Source organism: Coregonus lavaretus (genome assembly GCF_964263955.1).
Source record: "Coregonus lavaretus genome assembly, chromosome: 11".
Lineage (NCBI taxonomy): Eukaryota > Metazoa > Chordata > Actinopteri > Salmoniformes > Salmonidae > Coregonus > Coregonus lavaretus.
This window is the reverse complement of record NC_139998.1, coordinates 19,516,378-19,536,601: the sequence shown is the minus strand read 5'-3', so window position 1 is coordinate 19,536,601 and position 20,224 is coordinate 19,516,378. Positions and strand designations below refer to the sequence as shown.

The 20,224-nt window shown below is 45.1% G+C and overlaps 1 protein-coding gene across 1 annotated transcript in view; it reads right to left on the bottom strand.

Moving 5' to 3' along the window:
• Positions 1-19,606: 19,606 nt before the first annotated feature.
• The window catches only part of LOC311136733 (diphosphoinositol polyphosphate phosphohydrolase 3-beta-like), a 30,322-nt gene continuing 29,704 nt past the window's right edge, over positions 19,607-20,224 (bottom strand). The window contains exon 5 of the mRNA XM_084171001.1: positions 19,607-20,176. Coding sequence (XP_084027127.1) covers positions 19,938-20,176 — 239 coding nt within the window. The 3' untranslated portion in view covers positions 19,607-19,937. The remainder of the gene's footprint in view (positions 20,177-20,224) is intronic.

Here is a 20,224-nt window from a genome sequence, read left to right as displayed (position 1 = left end):
ATCACTGTCAAACGCTCCCTAAAACACTTCAGCGAGCAGGCCTTTCTAATTGACCTGGCCTGGGTATCCTAGATGGATATTGACCTCATTCCGTCAGTAGAGGATGCCTGGTTGTTCTTTAAAAGTGCTTTCCTCTCCATCTAAATAAGCATGCCCCATTCAAAAAATTTCAACAGAAATAGGCCCTGGTTCACCCCAGACTTGACTGCCCTTGACCAGCACAAAAAAATCCTGTGGCGTACTGCATTAGCATCGAACAGCCCTCGCGATATGCAACTTTTCAGGGAAGTCAGGAACCAATATACACAATCAGTTAGGAAAGCAAAGGCTAGCTTTTTCAAACAGAAATGTGCATCCTGTAGCACTAACTCCAAATAGTTTTGGGACACTGTAAAGTCCTTGGAGAGTAAGAGCACCTCCTCCCAGCTGCCCACTGCACTGAGGCTAGGAAACACTGTCACCACCGATAAATCTACGAGAATTTCAATAAGCATTTTGCTACGGCTGGCCATGCTTTCCACCTGGCTACGACTCTGTCAATCACCGCATTCTTATTGGCAGACTAAATAGCCTTGGTTTCTCAAATGACTGCCTCGGCTGATTCACCAACTACTTCTCAGATAGAGTTCAATGTGTCAAATCGGAGGGCCTGTTGTCTGGACCTCTGGCAGTCTCTATGGGGGTGCCACAGGGTTCAATTCTCGGGCTGACTCTATTCCCTGTGTATATCAATGATGTCGCTCTTGCTGCTGGTGACTCTCAGATCCACCTCTACGCAGACGACACCATTTTGTATACGTCTGGCCCGTCATTGGACACTGTGTTAACAAACCTCCAAACGAGCTTCAATGCCATACAACACTCCTTCCGTAGCCTCCAACTGTTCTTAAACGCTAGTAAAACTAAATGCATGATCTTCAATCAAACGCTGCTTGCACCCGCCTGCCCGACTAGAATCACTATTCTCGGCGGGTCTGACTTAGAATATGTGGACAACTACAAATACCTAGGTGTCTGGTTAGATTGTAAACTCTCCTTCCAGACTCACATTAAGCATCTCCAATCCAAAGTTAAATCTAGAATCGGCTTCCTATTTCGCAACAAAGCCTCCTTCACTCATGCTGCCAAACATGCCCTCGTAAAACGGACTATCCTACCGATCCTTGACTTCGGCGATGTCATTTACAAAATAGCCTCCAACACTCTACTCCGCTAATTGGATGTAGTCTATCACAGTGCCATCCGTTTTGTCACCAAAGCCCCATATACTACCCACCATTGTGACCTGTACGCTCTCGTTGGCTGGCCCTCACTACATATTCGTCGCCAATCCCACTGGCTCCAGGTCATCTATAAATCACTGCTAGACAAATCCCCGCCTTATCTTAGCTCATTGGCCACCATAGCAACACCCACCCGTATTATGCGCTCCAGCAGGTATATCTCACTGGTCATCCCCAAAGCCAACACCTCCTTTGGCCGCCATTCCTTCCAGTTCTCTGCTGCTAATGACTGGAACGAACTGCAAAAGTCTCTGAAGCTGGAGACTCTTATCTCCCTCACTAACTTTAAGCATCAGTTGTCAGAGCAGCTTACCGATCACTGCACCTGTACACAGCCCATCTTTAATTAGCCCACCCAACTACCTCATCCCCATATTGTTATTTATTTTGCTCATTTGCACTCCAGTATCTCTATTTGCACATCTTCTTCTGCACATCTATCACTCCAGTGTTAATACTAAATTGTAATTATTTTGCACTATGGCCTATTTATTGCCTTACCTCCATAACTTACTACATTTGCACACACTGTATATAGATTTTCTATTGTGTTATTGACTGTATGTTTTGTTTTATCCCATGTGTAACACTGTGTTGTTGTTGTTTTTATCACACTGCTTTGCTTTATCTTGGCCAGGTCGCAGTTGTAAATGAGAACTTTTTCTCAACTGGCTTACCTGGTTAAATAAATGTAAAATAAAATAAAGAAAAAATGACCTGGTGATGTAAAAGTAATTATATTATCTTCCATATTCCTACAGATACCTTGCAACTGGAGATTCCATCAAAACGATTGCCTAGAGTTACCGTATAGGGCACTGCACGGTTAGGTGACCAAGGCCATCTGGGACTGCCTTGTTGGGGGAATTCAGGCATGTGTGAAGGCTACCTGTGTCCTGCATAACTTCATGAGGATGGACACGAGGACCAGGAGGGGACCAGAGGTGTGCCAGAGGAGAGGTCTACTGCTCTGCAGGATGTTGCAAGGATGGGGGCCAACAACGCAGCACGGGATGCAATCCGTGTGCGGGGAGATCTTCACCTCCTACTTCTTCAAAGATGGTGCTGTTCCCTGGAAACACCATAGACTACACTATGCACAACCAAAGGCTCTTTTAAGAGCCACCCATATTGCAATAAGAGTATTCTTCCATTTACTTAGCTATGTCAACTGCAGTTATTCAATTCCCAGTTTCTCGCCCTTTGATTTCTACTTCTCAGGTGAGGGTGCTGTTTAGGTAATGTCTATACAAAAACAAAACGGGCTCTTTTAAAAGTCACCCATATTGAAAAAATGTAGAACAATTAGACACCCTATAACCCACACTTGTGTATCAATCTGATTAATGGATTGTGTTGTGCAGTAAGCAGGCTCAGGTGTATAATTGTGGCTCCTTCCACCTTCAAATAATAGGCAAGAGGACCAACCATGGAGAATAGTAAGACACTCCCATTATTTATATTTATAGAACTACGCTATATTGTTTGTCCTCGTGTGTCTGCATGTTTTTCAATATAAAGGACTCTGCAGCCACTCAGTGTGGACACAAGGTGAGGCCACGCACACAGATTACTGTTGAACACTGTCTCTTTAACTACCTTATTTTCTCAATGACAGTCTCTCCTTCACTTCATCCCTCTCCCCCTTCTCCCTAAATCCTGTAGGTTATATCAGCTGTGTCAGTGAACCCCTCCCGCTTCTGAACTGCCTGACACATAGAGGGCACATCATGATCAGAGGTGAGAAGTCACTTCGTCGGGTCAACAGGAATTATTATTAAAGAGATGCTTTACATTGAAATACAGATAGAGATGTAGTAGTCCCAGAGTTAATGATCTAAGGTCAGTTTTGCATTTCACCTCCTGATGATTATGATGACTGACAGCGTTAGCATTAGTTTTTTTTTAAATTCTATCTCTCTCTCCATCTGTCTTTTGTCTGCAGGTATGTTTTGATGTGAGAGAGGATGACAACCCCTAGTCCCGTCATCGCCACCGCTCTAAGATAACCCTCGGGACAACTGGAGGCCCAAGGCTGGTTAGGAGACACCGCTAGAGACACTATTATGTAATTGTGATGACCTTAGAGAATATGAAGTTTAGTTGCACTGTAGTTCATTAATCATTATACTGTCTTCCCTGCTCCCCTGTTCTTATCTCTTTCCCTTTCTGTCTTTTACACTCTCACACCTTTCTCCCCACCTTCTCTTTCTTCCTCTGTTTTTATAATGCACACCAGATGTGCATTGAAGCACAGATTTAACTTGTTTTGATAATATAATATAATCATTATAATATTTATAATGCATGTATTATGTATTTATACCACTTGGATAATGAACTTATTTCACATTCTCTACTGGAATTGGTTCACATTCTCTAATGGTTGAAATTAAGTCTCTCATTTGATGAAATACTATACCTATCATGTGTCCTTAGATCAGTGCAGATGAATTAAATTAGATGTTGAGATGAACCTGTTTTAGAGTATTTACATGATGCATAGGAAGTGTAGTGTACTGTTTTTTAAATTCTGGTTCTGTATATAAATGTATTGTATGCTGCTGCATAAATGATGTAATATGCCAGGGAGATACAGTTGAAGTCGGAAGTTTACATACACTTTAGCCAAATATATTTAAACTCAGTTTTTCACCATTCCTGACATTTAATCCTAGTAAAAATTCCCTGTTTTAGGTCAGTTAGGATCACCACTTTATTTTAATAATGTGAAATGTCAGAATAATAATAGAGATCATTATTTATTTCTGCTTTTATTTCTTTCATCACATTCCCAGTGGGTCAGAAGTTTACATACACTCAATTAGTATTTGGTATCATTGCCTTTAAATTGTTTAACTTGGGTCAAACGTTTCGGGTAGCCTTTCACAAGCTTCCCACAATAAGTTGGGTGAATTTAGGCACATTCCTCCTGACAGAGCAGGTGTAACTGAGTCAGGTTTGTAGGCCTCCTTGCTTGCACAAGCTTTTTCAGTTCCGCACACACATTTTCTATAGGATTGAGGTCAGGGCTTTGTGATGGCCACTCCAATACCTTGACTTTGTTGTTCTTAATCCATTTTGCCACAACTTTGGAAGTATGCTTGGGGTCATTGTCCATTTGGAAGACCCATTTGCGACCAAGCTTTAACTTCCTGACTGATGTCTTGAGATGTTGGTTCAATATATCCACATAATTTTCCTTCCTCATGATACCATCTATTTTGTGAAGTGCACCAGTCCCTCCTGGAGCAAAGCACCCCCACAGCATGATGCTGCCACCCCCGTGCTTCACGTTTGGGATGGTGTTCTTCGGCTTGCAAGCACCCCCCTTTTTCCTCCAAATATAACGACTGTCATTATGGCCAAACAGTTCTATTTTTGTTTCATCAGACCAGAGGATATTTCTCCAAAAAGTACGATCTTTGTCCCCATGTGCAGTTGCAAACCGTAGTCTGGCTTTTTTATGGCGGTTTTGGAGCAGTGGCTTCTTCCTTGCTGAGCGGCCTTTCAGGTTATGTCGATATAGGACTCAATTTACTGTGGATATAAATACTTTTGTACCTGTTTCCTCCAGCATCTTCACAAGGTCCTTTGCTGTTGTTCTGGGATTGATTTGCACTTTTCGTACCAAAGTACGTTAATCTCTAGGAGACAGAACGCGTCTCCTTCCTGATAGCCAGGTGTAGCAGTGAAAAGAAAGCTCTGCTATCTGAGACAATCCATTTAGTATAATATGTTATGTTTGGTATAGTTACATAATACCGATGGTTACCTAAAGTGAATGTCTAGCAACCCAAAGGTTGTGAGTTCGAGTCTCGTCACGGACAACATTAGCATTTTGCTATTAAGCAACTTTTCAACTAAATTACTTACTATTTTCAAACTATTTTCCAACTACTTAGCATGTTAGCTAACCCTTCCCCTAACCTTAACCCTTTTAGCTAACCCTTCACCTAACCCTAACCTTAACCCTTTTAGCTAACCCTTCCCCTAACCCTAACCTTAACCCTTTAACCTAACTCCTAAATTCAACCCTACCCTAAACCCTAACCCTAACCATTATCAACCAAGCCACCTAGCTAGAATTCGTAACATATACGTTTTTGCAAATTTGTAAGAAATTGTACATTTGCAAATTCGTAACATATAATACGAATTGTAATTCGTAACATATATGAAATGGGTGATGGACATCCACAAATTAATATATACAATACGAAACGTAACATATCATACTAAATTATGTTTTCTGATTTTCATACAGTATAATACGAAATGCTCTGAGACCAGGTTGCGGTGATTGGTCAACAGTAGGGATTCTTCTATGAAGTGGCAACAGTACACGAGGGATCCCAGCATGTCACGGTTTCGGCCGAGGCTGCTCCTCTTCCTTGTTCGGGCAGGCTTCGGCGGTCGTCGTCTCCGGAGTACTAGCTGCCACCGTTCTATGTTTCATGTTCATTTGGTTTTGTCTGTTCATAACACCTGTCCCTTATTTGTGTCTTAATTGTTCCCTTATTTAGTTTCGTGTGTTTGGGTCAGGTGTTATGCGTGATTGTTTATGTCAGCCTGCCTCTACGAGTTTGGTTCTCTCGTTATTGTGTTATTTCGAGAGCTCGCACTGCGTGCGCTTTTCTTGTTGTTTCCGCACTGTTGTTTCGTGCGTAATTGTTCGCGCCACCCGGTTGGGTTGGCGACTGATTATTGTGTTTGGACTTTAGTAAAGTTCTGTTGAAGTCCTCCTGGTTTCCTGCGCCTGATTCCTACTTATCCACCTACACCACTCTGACAGAATCACGCAACTCTTCCATGGAATCAGCAGGAGCGACCGCGCCGACAGCCGAGATGGCTGAACGTCTTCGTGGTCAGGAGGACCGCATCAACCAGGTCTGTCACGCCCTGGAGGGGGTGATGAATACTCTGCACCGATGGGAGACCAGCGGGGTTCCCACACCTCCACGAACCGAACCAGCCCCATCGGTCAGCCCTCCTGTCTCATCTCCGGAACCTAGTGGGATTCGGCTCTCGCTCCCGAGGGCGTACGACGGCTCCACTGCCGGGTGTCAAGGGTTCCTGCTGCAGGTGGAGCTCTACCTCGCCACCGTACACCCGGCGCCCTCGGGACACGAGAGCGTCTCAGCCCTCATCTCCTGTCTCACCGGCAAGGCGTTGGAGTGGGCCAACGCCGAGTGGAGGAGAATGGACGCCGCTACCACGAACTATGCGGAGTTCTCCCGCCGCTTCCGTGCTGTGTTCGACCATCCACCAGAGGGGAAGGCGGCGGGGGAACGTCTATTCTACCTCCGACAGGGGATGAGGAGCGCCCATGACTTTGCCTTGGAGTTTCGGACCCTAGCGGCTGATGCAGGGTGGAATGAGCGGGCCCATATCGACCATTTCCGCTGCAGCCTCCGGGAGGACGTCCAGCGAGAGTTGGCGTGCAGGGACACGTCGTTGACTTTCGACCAGCTGGTCGACATGGCCATCCGGCTGGATACCCTGCTCGCCACCCGTGGGCGTCCCGGAGGGGGGGGTTCGCCCATTCCACTCTCCAGCACCTCCGAGCCGAGCCCTATGGAGCTCGGAGGTGCTGGCGCTAGGGAACGGAGGAGGAGGAGCCCGAGGGGACCCGGCCCTTGCACCAACTGTGGTCGTGGAGGGCACACTGCGGCTAGGTGTTGGGGCGGGTCCTCCAGTGAGGGAGATGGCAGGTCACGCATTGGGGGGTCCCCCCAGGTGAGTAGGCGCCCTGCTTACCCAGAGCTTTCTGTCGTGCACCTAACCTTGCCTGTTTGTTTCCCACAGGTTGCACCTCGTTCCCAGCATAAGGCGCTGGTAGATTCAGGCGCAGCTGGGAATTTTGTAGATCGCCAGTTCTGTATAGAGTTAGGGATTCCCCTCCTTCCAGTGGATAAGCCTTTCCCCGTCCATGCCCTAGATAGCCGTCCGTTAGGGTCTGGGTTGATTAGGGAAGTCACAGCACCCCTTCAGATGATGGCGCAGGAGGGTCATGAGGAGAGAATTCAGCTCTATCTGATTGACTCTCCTGCGTATCCGGTAGTGCTGGGTCTTCCCTGGTTGATGACTCATGACCCTATTATTAGGTGGCGAGAGAAAGCTCTTAAAGGGTGGTCTGCTCAATGTGAGGGGCGGTGTCTGGGTGTTTCCATAGGGGCGACCTCGGTGGAGAGTCCGAATCTAATGCCAGCACTGCAGATTCCCCCCGAGTATGAGGATTTGGCACTGGCGTTCAGTAAGACTAGGGCGGCGCAGCTGCCGCCTCATAGACGGGGGGATTGTGCGATAGATCTCCAGTCAGGAGCAGCTCTCCCGCGGAGCCATGTGTATCCCTTGTCTCAAGAGGAGAGAAAGGCTATGGAGACATACATCTCTGAGTCTCTTAGACAGGGATACATACGGGCCTCCGTTTCACCCGCTTCCTCAAGTTTCTTTTTTGTGAAGAAAAAGGATGGAGGTCTGCGCCCGTGTATTGATTACCGCGGTCTCAATCAGATCACAGTGAAGTACAGCTATCCACTTCCTCTGATTGCGACTATGACGGAGTCACTGCACGGTGCGCAGTTCTTTACAAAATTGGATCTTAGGAGCGCATATAACTTGGTGCGCATTCGAGAGGGCGATGAATGGAAGACAGCGTTTAGCACGACTTCCGGACACTACGAGTATCTAGTCATGCCATATGGGTTGATGAATGCTCCCTCAGTCTTCCAATCCTTCGTCGATGAGATTTTCCGGGACATGCAGGGACAGGGAGTAGTTGTGTACATCGACGACATTCTGGTGTATAGTCCTACCCGTGCTGAGCATGTAGCCCTGGTGCGCCGAGTATTGAGGAGGCTGTTGGAGCATGACCTATATGTCAAGGCAGAGAAATGTCTGTTTTTCCAGAAGTCGGTCTCCTTTCTGGGTTACCAGTTATCTGCGTCAGGGGTGAAGATGGAGGTAGACCGGGTGTCAGCTGTGCGTAATTGGCAGACCCCAACCACTGTGAAGGAGGTGCAACGGTTCTTGGGTTTTGCGAATTATTACCGGAGGTTTATCCGGGGTTTTGGACAGGTGGCAGCTCCCATAACGTCTCTGTTAAAGGGGGGTCCGGTGCGCTTGCGGTGGTCAGCTGAGGCGGACAGGGCATTTGGGAGACTGAAGGACCTGTTTACCTCGGCGCCGGTGTTGGCGCATCCGGATCCCTCTTTACCGTTCCAAGTAGAGGTGGACGCGTCAGAGGCCGGGATAGGGGCCGTTCTTTCCCAGCGTTCTGGCACTCCACCTAAACTCCGTCCCTGTGCGTTTTACTCAAAGAAGCTCAGTCCGGCGGAGCGGAATTATGACGTAGGAGACAGGGAGCTGTTAGCCGTGGTACAGGCCCTAAAGGTGTGGCGGCATTGGCTCGAGGGGGCTCAACACCCTTTCCTCATTCTAACTGACCATCGTAACCTGGAGTACATCCGGGCAGCTAGGAGACTGAATCCTCGCCAGGCTCGCTGGACTATGTTCCTAGCCCGGTTTGTGTTTAAAATCACATACATCCCTGGGTCCCAGAATGGGAAGGCAGATGCTCTGTCTCGGCGGTATGACGCAGAGGAGAGGTCAGTTGAGTCCACGCCCATACTACCGGAGTCTTGTCTGGTTGCTCCGGTGGTGTGGGAGGTTGATGGTGAGATCGAGCGGGCGTTACGCACCGACCCGAGTCCTCCACAGTGTCCTGTGGGTCGGACGTACGTTCCGCTCGAGGTACGCGATCGCCTCATTTGTTGGGCTCATACGTCCCCCTCCTCTGGCCATCCGGGTATCGGCCGGACAGTGCACTGCCTTAGCACGAAGTACTGGTGGCCAACGTTAGCTAGGGATGTGAGGATTTATGTCTCCTCCTGTTCGGTGTGTGCCCAGTGTAAGGCGCCCAGACATTTGCCCAGGGGTAAGTTACAACCCCTGCCTATTCCACAACGACCCTGGTCCCACCTCTCGGTGGATTTTGTTACCGACCTTCCCCCCTCACAGGGGAATACTACCATCCTGGTCGTTGTGGATCGGTTCTCTAAGGCCTGTCGTCTCCTTCCCATGCCGGGTCTACCCACTGCCCTACAGACCGCAGAGGCTCTGTTCACCCATGTCTTCCGGCATTACGGGGTACCCGAGGATATAGTGTCTGACCGAGGCCCCCAGTTCACCTCTAGAGTGTGGAGAGCATTTATGGAACGGTTGGGGGTTTCGGTAAGCCTTACCTCGGGTTACCACCCGGAGAGTAATGGGCAGGTTGAACGTGTCAACCAGGATGTGGGTAGGTTTCTGAGGTCATACTGTCAGGGCCGGCCGGAGGAGTGGGCGAGATATGTGCCCTGGGCCGAGATGGCACAGAACTCTCTTCGCCACTCCTCCACCCAACTAACCCCTTTTCAGTGTGTGTTAGGGTACCAGCCGGTGCTGGCACCATGGCATGAGAGCCAGATCGAGGCCCCCGCTGTGGATGAGTGGGTACGGCGCTCGGAGGAGACGTGGGACGCTGCACACGTCCATCTGCAGCGTGCCATACGTCGACAGAAGACGAGCGCCGACTTACACCGCAGTGAGGGGCCAGTGTACGCACCTGGAGATCGAGTCTGGCTCTCAACCAGAAACCTGCCCCTCCGCCTGCCCTGCCGGAAGCTGGGTCGGCGGTTTGTGGGGCCATTTAAAGTCCTGAGGAGATTGAACGAGGTGAGTTATAGGTTAGAACTACCTGTTGATTACAAAAATATTAACCCCTCGTTCCATGTGTCTCTCCTCAGGCCGGTGGTAGCTGGTCCACTCCAGGACTTTGAGATTGAGGAGACTCCTCCGCCCCCGTTGGACATCGAGGGGGCTCCGGCGTACACCGTGAGGTCCATCCTGGATTCTAGACGCCGGATGGGGGGTCTTCAATATCTCGTGGAGTGGGAGGGGTACGGTCCGGAGGAGCGGTGCTGGGTGCCAAGGAGGGACGTATTAGACCAGTCCCTACTGACCGAGTTCCATCGGGGTCATCCTGCGCGCCCTGCTCCGCGTCGTCCGGGTCGTCCCCGAGCTCCGGGTCGGCGCACGGCTGGAGCCGCGCGTCAAGGGGGGGGTACTGTCACGGTTTCGGCCGAGGCTGCTCCTCTTCCTTGTTCGGGCAGGCTTCGGCGGTCGTCGTCTCCGGAGTACTAGCTGCCACCGTTCTATGTTTCATGTTCATTTGGTTTTGTCTGTTCATAACACCTGTCCCTTATTTGTGTCTTAATTGTTCCCTTATTTAGTTTCGTGTGTTTGGGTCAGGTGTTATGCGTGATTGTTTATGTCAGCCTGCCTCTACGAGTTTGGTTCTCTCGTTATTGTGTTATTTCGAGAGCTCGCACTGCGTGCGCTTTTCTTGTTGTTTCCGCACTGTTGTTTCGTGCGTAATTGTTCGCGCCACCCGGTTGGGTTGGCGACTGATTATTGTGTTTGGACTTTAGTAAAGTTCTGTTGAAGTCCTCCTGGTTTCCTGCGCCTGATTCCTACTTATCCACCTACACCACTCTGACACAGCATCCTTGGTCGTCCCCAGATTTCTTTTTGTTGACATTTTAAACAGATTTCCTGCAATTCTACATACAGTGGGGAGAACAAGTATTTGATACACTGCTGATTTTGCAGGTTTTCCTACTTACAAAGCATGTAGAGGTCTGTAATTTTTATCATAGGTACACTTCAACTGGGAGAGACGGAATCCAAAAATCCCGAAAATCACATTGTATGATTTTTAAGTAATTAATCTGCATTTTATTGCATGACATAAGTATTTGATACATCAGAAAACCAGAACTTAATTTTTGGTACAGAAACCTTTGTTTGCAATTACAGAGATCATACGTTTCCTGTAGGTCTTGACCAGGTTTGCACACACTGCAGCAGGGATTTTGGCCCACTCCTCCATACAGACCTTCTCCAGATCCTTCAGGTTTCGGGGCTGTCGCTGGGCAATACGGACTTTCAGCTCCCTCCAAAGATTTTCTATTGGGTTCAGGTCTGGAGACTGGCTAGCCACTCCAGGACCTTGAGATGCTTCTTACGGAGTCACTCCTTAGTTGCCCTGGCTGTGTGTTTCGGGTCGTTGTCATGCTGGAAGACCCAGCCATGACCCATCTTCAATGCTCTTACTGAGGGAAGGAGGTTGTTGGCCAAGATCTCGCGATACATGGCTCCATCCATCCTCCCCTCAATACGGTGCAGTCGTCCTGTCCCCTTTGAAGAAAAGCATCCCCATAGAATGATGTTTCCACCTCCATGCTTCACGGTTGGGATGGTGTTCTTGGGGTTGTACTCATCCTTCTTCCTCCAAACACGGCGAGTGGAATTTAGACCAAAAAGCTCTATTTTTGTCTCATCAGACCACATGACCTTCTCCCATTCCTCCTCTGGATCATCCAGATGGTAATTGGCAAACTTCAGACGGGCCTGGACATGCGCTGGCTTGACCAGGGGGACCTTGCGTGCACTGCAGGATTTTAATCCATGACGGCGTAGTGTGTTACTAATGGTTTTCTTTGAGACTGTGGTCCCAGCTCTCTTCAGGTCATTGACCAGGTCCTGCCATGTAGTTCTGGACTGATCCCTCACCTTCCTCATGATCATTGATGCCCCACGAGATGAGATCTTGCATGGAGCCCCAGACCGAGGGTGATTGACCGTCATCTTGAACTTCTTCAATTTTCTAATAATTGCGCCAACAGTTGTTGCCTTCTCACCAAGCTGCTTGCCTATTGTCCTGTAGCCCATCCCAGCCTTGTGCAGGTCTACAATTTTATCCCTGATGTCCTTACACAGCTCTCTGGTCTTGGCCATTGTGGAGAGGTTGGAGTCTGTTTGATTGAGTGTGTGGACAGGTGTCTTTTATACAGGTAACGAGTTCAAACAGGTGCAGTTAATACAGGTAATGAGTGGAGAACAGGAGGGCTTCTTAAAGAAAAACTAACAGATCTGTGAGAGCAGGAATTCTTACTGGTTGGTAGGTGATAAAATACTTATGTCATGCAATAAAATGCAAATTAATTACATAAAAATCATACAATGTGATTTTCGGGATTTTTGTTTTAGATTCCGTCTCTCACAGTTGAAGTGTACCTATGATAAAAATTACAGACCTCTACATGCTTTGTAAGTAGGAAAACCTGCAAAATCGGCAGTGTATCAAATACTTGTTCTCCCCACTGTAGTTTGACATGACTCATTATCTCTTGAAGGGTATTTTGAGGGGTATATGGAGGGGTATTTTGAAAACATTTGACATTTTAGTAATTTAGCAGACGCTCTTATCCAGAGCGACATTCAGTTAGTGAGTGCATACATTTTTTTTTTCATACTGGCCAGGGAAACGAACCCACAACCCTGGCGTTGCAAACGCCAAGCTCTACCAACTGAGCTACACGGGGCCACTGTAACACTTTACAAGTGGAAGGCAGGGCCGGTGTACCGTACATCCTTGCCTGCCTATATAAAATATTGATCATTTATTTGACCGAGACAAGCACGCCGACAGAAAGAAGCATCAATCTCAGATAAAGCATCCGAGCGAGTGAAACAGCGCCCCTCTGTCTCTGTAAGTGTAGATCAGGTATCTGATGCTGTCTGGACAAAAGGAGTATGGCATGTCATACTTTTTCTGACCAGACAGCATCAGATACAATGGCTACGTAGTAAGACACAGGGGCGCTGTTTTGCTCGCTAGTTTTAGCAGAGAGGAAGAGGCGAAGCGAGAGGGCTCACTCTCACAAAAATATATCCTGAATAAGCTCAATGCGTTTCTATGGGTGTAATATTCAGACCTAAGCTTGTCGCCTGCATTCCCGCCTTTGGGACAACGACTCACATTGTTAGGGTTTAGACATGAGTATCTCGTCATTATATATACAGGAATCTAGTTTCAGCCACTTGCGAATTCGAAAGGAAAGTTGGCGGGTGCACAGTGTTCGGATGCTGGCTTCCCCTAAAGTAAATTGATGTTTTGCCAAAATTATATTATTACTCCTGTCTAAATAAAATCATTCAAAATACTTTACCAGAGAGCTTGACTTAGCCACAGAGGATTATTAGCTTCTTTCAAAAAAATAGCTGTGGATTGTTTCAAATCACAAGTGCATAGGCCTATGCCTATTTTGGAAGCCAGCAATTTGGGCAGCGTGCATGGCAATAGGCCTAGCTGATTATTGAGTTGCGCTGTCAGTGAAAAGCATCAACAATGTGAGAAGATAATGTGTCTTGAGTATAATTTAAAATGTTGAGACAAGAAGAAGGGGACGGGTGTGTGCAGAAGATAAACGATCTCTCTCCAGAATGCATGCACTAAGCTCTCCAGAATGTGCTCAGCTGCCACTTCTTGCACATTAATTATTTAATTGTGTGAATTGTTTGCCCTTTGATTGTTTCTTTTTATAGATTCCCCATTACATGTGTAACCAATAAACCTAGTACATGTGCAGTTAAGCCCCGTCATTTGGTTACATTAATTTCTGTTTATGCATGTATTAGTCATTTACTGTTCTCATTCTCGGAGTGGAAACGTTGTTTGTAGAGTTCACAACCTGTGAGAAACAAGTTTTGGTTTATTTCATAACCATCATTTAGGAGTTTTGTCAATTGTTTCATTGTCTTTTGTTTGGAGTGCTCCATGTGAGCAATGAGCATGTGTGTGGTTTCTGTCCGGATAACGTTGAGGGAGCGCGGGCACCTGAGCACGCCAACCTGCTGAGTTGATACAATGTTGCACTTCACTAGGGATAGCTCAAATCAAGACAGATAGAAATGGAGGCAGACGCGGATTATAGAGTATGCGATTGAAAGAACTTACATTTTCATCAGGATATTTTCTACAGTTTTTATTTGTCGGTTTTAGGCGTATGTATTTTACTTAGTTGAAGATGGAAGTTATAGGCCTACTGCTGCATTGGCCTGTAGGCTATCTGAGTTCCATGCGCTAATTTATTTTGCCTCCAATGGATCAAGGTGTATCAATGTGTCCATATGGCAAAGGTTGGTGCTCGTGCATTAGTATAATTTTAACTTTTAGATTTGTATAATTTTAATTAAGATTTTTTTTAATGAAACTGTTCCACGAAAATGCCCATATAAAAATAATCATAACTGGCATGCAGTTACAGTGCATTCGGAAAGTATTCAGACCCCTTGACTTTTTCCACATTTTGTTACTTTATAGCCTTATTCTAAAACTGATTAAATCCCCCCCCCCCCCCACAAAATGGCTTAAGGACAACAAAGTCAAGGTATTGGAGTGGCCATCACAAAGCCCTGACCTCAATCCTGTAGAAAATATGTGGGCAGAACTGTGTGAGTAAGGAGGCCTACAAACCTGACTCAGTTACACCAGCTCTGTCAGGAGGAATGGGCCAAAATTCACCCAACTTATTGTGGGAAGCTTGTGGAAGGCTACCGAAACGTTTGACCCAAGATAAACAATTGAAAGGCAATGCTACCAAATACTAATTGAGTGTATATAAACTTACGACCCACTGGGAATGTGATGAAATAAATAAAAGCTGAAATAAATCATTCTCTCTACTATTATTCTGACATTTCACATTCTTAAAATAAAGTGGTGATCCTAACTGACCTAAGACAGGGAATTTTTACTAGGATTAAATGTCAGGAATTGTGAAAAACTGAGTTTAAATGTATTTGGCTAAGGTGTATGTAAACTTCCGACTTCAACTGTATTTACGAAAGAATACATATCGGAGCAGTCAGCATTGTACATCGGGACGCACAACTGCAACGCATTTCAACTACTAGTCGAAACGCGTTGCAGTTGTGCGTCCTGATGTACAATGCTGACTTCCACTACATCTATTACTTTGTAAATATATTATGTTAATAGTTCACTAAAGTTTTTTGCAACATACTGGCCGCCTACTCGTCTTCTTTCTTAGATTACCTGTCATTTAGTGGGCTACCTTTCCACTGCCCTCATCTCATCTCACCTAACATACTTAATTAAACATTTTTGGAAGGAAAACTATTTCACTCATATTTCTTAGAAATCTGGAAACACTGGACAGTTACTTTAAAGGTCGACTTTGGGCAAAAACACAAAAATATCAGCTTTAAACTGTATAACTGATCAATGTACCATCATACCAGGTCCTTAATGCTTAAAGAGAAAATGGATGAATAAGATATTTGGCTACAAAGTGCCATTTCTTACCGATCTCTACAGCTTCCGTCCAAAAACAAATCCTGTGAAATGACTTAAACACACACTGGAGGAGTTATTGGCTAGCTACAGTGGCTCGCTTAGCTAACAAACTAGCTATGTCGGTCGCGGCGTGCATGACCAGAATGAGAATGACACATCGATGAGCCACCAAAGGCACACCCCGTTTATGTTAGAAAATTGAGAAAGAGGAGTAGGATAATTTTTCGTGCGCAAAGTCGACCATTAAAGCTATTTCCTGCAATTCTACACATTTTGCCATCGCTTATGACGTGTTCATATGCTATCTGGGGGGCCCGTGACCTGTTCTGAATATTGAGGGGGGACATGCCCCACCATCCACCATGACAATTTCGCCTATGGTATGCGGACGCCTTTAAAGGTAGACTCAGCGAAATGATGTTGCCACAAGCAGCACCGCAGATATTGAGATGAGCGAGATGCAAGACTTCGCTCTCACACAGTCACACACAGTATCTGCGCATGCGCACATATTTGATTCATGCTGTTACATCGTTGGAGCCACAGGACCAAAACAGCGGAGAAGTTTACCCTTGCGCTTCACCATTCTTAGTTGTTGCGGAAATTTACCCACTATTCTGTTTACTTTGTGCATCTACTTTACATCGCTGAGTCTACCTTTATCTCCCTTGGGAAAGTTTGTAATGAACTATGATGGCTAGTGTAAAAGATACTCTAAGAAAGGATAAAGTTGGGGTTTTGAGCTCAATTGACTCCCATTCACTCCTTGACCCAGAATGCACCACGCGGACCATTGACTCACTGGATACCATCCAACTTTGACACCAATTTAGCAAATGGCGGGAGTGAGCAAGCATCACAATGTGGCCATCAGTCATTATTACACAACAGCTCCCCTGTTTATTGACCATTTGCTTTCTTGAACACAACCCTTTCATGACCCTGCTGAGGTAATAGTTGTGAGAGGCTAAAACATTTGCAGGAGGTGGTACATGAGTTCGATTGACAGATGGAGGAAAAGGAAAGGGAAATGAGTTGACTTCCTGGGATTTTGGAAAATACCTTGAGAATTAGTAATGTCCAAATAAAGAACAAAATGAATTTAAAAGCAATGCTAAAATCACGTTTTTCCCTGCCAGTAATATTAGTACAGCAAAGATCCTTGGAAATTGCTGACTGAAAAGCTCAGACAAAATACAAAAGTGATCACAAGACACATTATGGGCTAATAAGGAAGGCAATTTCAAGTCAGACTAGCCCCTGCCCAGACAGAAACTACAACGCTTGTAGACATGCCAGTCCACTGCATTCCTTGATAGCTCTTCGCCTTCCTTCTGCCACCATTCTTGTAGTAGACAATGAGAGCAATGCCTCTGAAGGATTGTTGAAGTTTGAAAACTTGGGTATGTTACATTTGACTAAGACATTTAATAACACACAAGCTATAATAATCTACTTTGAGAAACTCAATCATCAAAAACATAGTCCAGTTTTGATATTTAAATACAGTATCTTTATTTAAGAATGAGAGTGAAGAGCAGAGAACACATTGTGGGTACACATTTGTGTACACATGCAGTTGTGTAACCCTCAATTACTTTGATTGGAAAGATAAAATAACTACAACATGCTGTATGCAATACCATCAGAGTTTTTGTTCCTTTCAGTTATATGTCAAAGACAGAGCTCACTGCCTCCCTCTTTGAATTTGGTGAGTTGATCACATCACTATATGTTCTTGTTTATGCTCTGTCCTGTTTAATTCCTCCAAATTCTAATAATAAAGGAGGGAAGAGTCCCCTTGAAAAACAAATAATATTTTTCAATAATAATGTACATATCAAAAATCGAACCATTAACAAAATGGAGTCGTTTTGGCAACACTTGCTAAGCATATATTACATCTTCACATACATTCTAAATACAATGCAAAATCATCATAGTCTCCTTGATGATCAGCTCAAGGCACAAGCCCTCTCAAACCTTTCTATAACAATCTGTTTCTCCTCCAGCAAAAATTTAGCCTGGTCAAGCAGACTGACCGACGCACTCACGTTTAGTTTCTTTTCAATTGTCAAGTGAAACAAAATGTGAGCTATCGCACAATCAGGCTAGTTTCACCAGGCTAGCAAAAGTATCTGTGCTAAAATGATCTGTTTTCCCTCCCAGTGCCCACATTCAAATCTTATGAATTTGACACACATTACACAGGTTAATATGGCTGTTAAGGCACTTGATAGGACTTCACATTCCCAGCTTCAGATATAACTGATCCACGCATTACATTCTCTCTGTTCTGTGTTCCGTTTGAAAGACATGTCAGTCACAGGCCTTCATGCTTTCACTAGTCAATCATGCAGGCCCACACAACAAAAAAATCCCTGTAAGTTATATTATAGCCATCCCAGAAAAATATCAATGTAACTTGGAAAATGTTTCCACTTAAAACATTTTCCCACTCAAAACACATTTGTTAAAACCTCTTAAATATAAAGTCCCCATATTTGGGGACCCTATTTGATTGTTTTTATTCAATTCAGTCAATTCATATAGGTAGCCCCTATATGCAAAAAAGCAGGGTCTGCGGAAAGCCGAGTATCTTGACTATTGATCGGTGCCTTCAAATCTTTGGTGACTTACTAACAAATATGGGCATACGAATTTATAAGGGCAGGCCGAGCCGATGACCTCATTTCAAGATGGCTGCTACCTACATTCCAGTTAGCGTTGTGAAGCATAAAATAAATAAACATGGAATACATTTGATACACACTGAAAGCCGGGACTCCACAGAGCATGGGGATATCTTATTTGTCTGCCTGTGACCTACCGTTATTGATCACCAGCCCGAGAGTCAAAATGTTTATTTTACACAACGTTTTCACCAAACAGCAAACATCTTACAAGGCAAGCTTAGATTTGGTCTGTGTTTGAGCTATAGCTACATGGGGGATATCAAATTAATCCTTAGGTTGGTAGGAACAAATCTAGCCTATTGCCAATGTTATCTGATGATGTATGACTTAATGGCAACATCGAATGTCCACCGAGTGACTAGGTTGAAAAAACACTTTGATATCCCCTGTATGTCCCCTGACACCACCACAATGTTTGAGAGAGGTTGGTGTTGTAGAAATTGTGTTTTTATACTGAACAAATAGCATTTAGGGATTGCAAATATGTAATAGTACTGGAATTATCTAATATACAGACATATGCCACTTTGGAGAGGTTTAGGGACACTTGGAAACGTCCCATGACCACACCTGACACCACTTACTAAAACATCTGCCCATTTCTAGTTGTTAGGTCTATCAATCCCTTTTTTTTCTGATATTGTTCACATGCTGTGGAAGCCATCTGATGTTTCCAGCTCTAGTCATCAATAACTCACTTATAGCTTGTCAATGAAAGATTACTTTCAAAATAAAAAACAAAAAAACTGTTATTTTGTGTGTGCTTGAGCTTGTGTATTCTGAACTATGTAACTCCTATCTATCTTCTGATCATTTCCTCATAATCTCCCAGATGTCTTCTTTCCAAATATACCAAGCTCAAACTCACTATGTAAACTAGAAAACAGCTCGTAAGGACATTGAAATGGTGCTACTTATTACTATACAACAATAAGCGGTAGGACAACAATCAAAATGGGCAAATAAAAGTTTGATATCACTTTCTGTCTAGTGGTTTAGACATTTTCCCAAATAAATTATTTACTTGTTCAACAAGAGATATCTCAATTTAATGTACTTTGGCAGTGAAGAGTTAAAGTTATTGGGGTTTTGGCATAAAGGACATGAGCCTTTCTAGAGCTAACACTACCTTCTATTGGCCTACCAGAGCTACTTCAAGCAGAAAGCAGTTCACCAAAGGGCTGCACTGACCAATGAACGTAGTAGACTATGACTTTACGGAATCAAAATGTAAGACTAACTTGTAAGAATAACTTGAAACAAAGGACCTCTCACATTGAGGTTGACGTCATTCTGATGATAGAAAGCTGATGACTAATGGATCCCGTTAACAGAGATTAGCTTTAAGGACCAGTTTTTATTAATAATATATATCTTTATTTGGCTGGTGACAGTCGATAAAAACAATATACAAAGAAAAATACTGAATATCCATTTGATACATTTTCGCACTCTTCAAGCCCCCTAATAAAATAATGAATTCCTTTTAACTTTAGAAAGTTCATACTGTACATATTAAGAGTCAACACAGAAACTAATCCATACAAAAAGCATGTTCTGGGTACGTCCTCTCTAGAGTCCTCTTGAGTCCTACTTAGCTTGGTCCCAGATCAGTTTGAGCTCTTGACAACTCCATCATGGTCATTGTCAAGCCAAACATGACACACAAGGAGTTGGCAAGATGGCAGAAACAGACTGGCACCTAGGCTAGGTCCTCTTATGATGCTGGTTCCTCTGATTGCGATGTCTTTCCTATCTGTTGACCAAGGGAGGTCCCCTATCTGTCCCCTGTGTGGAGGTGACGTAGTTAGGGGCGTTGTCGTCCATCAGGGGGGAGACCCAGGTGTTGCCGTTGGTGGGGTTGCAACAGGTGGAGCTGCAGGTGGGGATACAGGTGGCTGTGAGTCGGCGCAGGTACTCAGCATGGACAGGCTTGTGGCCCTGCAACACCTGGATAGCCTCGTCGATCTTGAACCACTTCCGTTTCCTACCTGAAATAGGTAGCGCAAAGAGAGAGAGAGAGAGAGGTCAGATGAGGG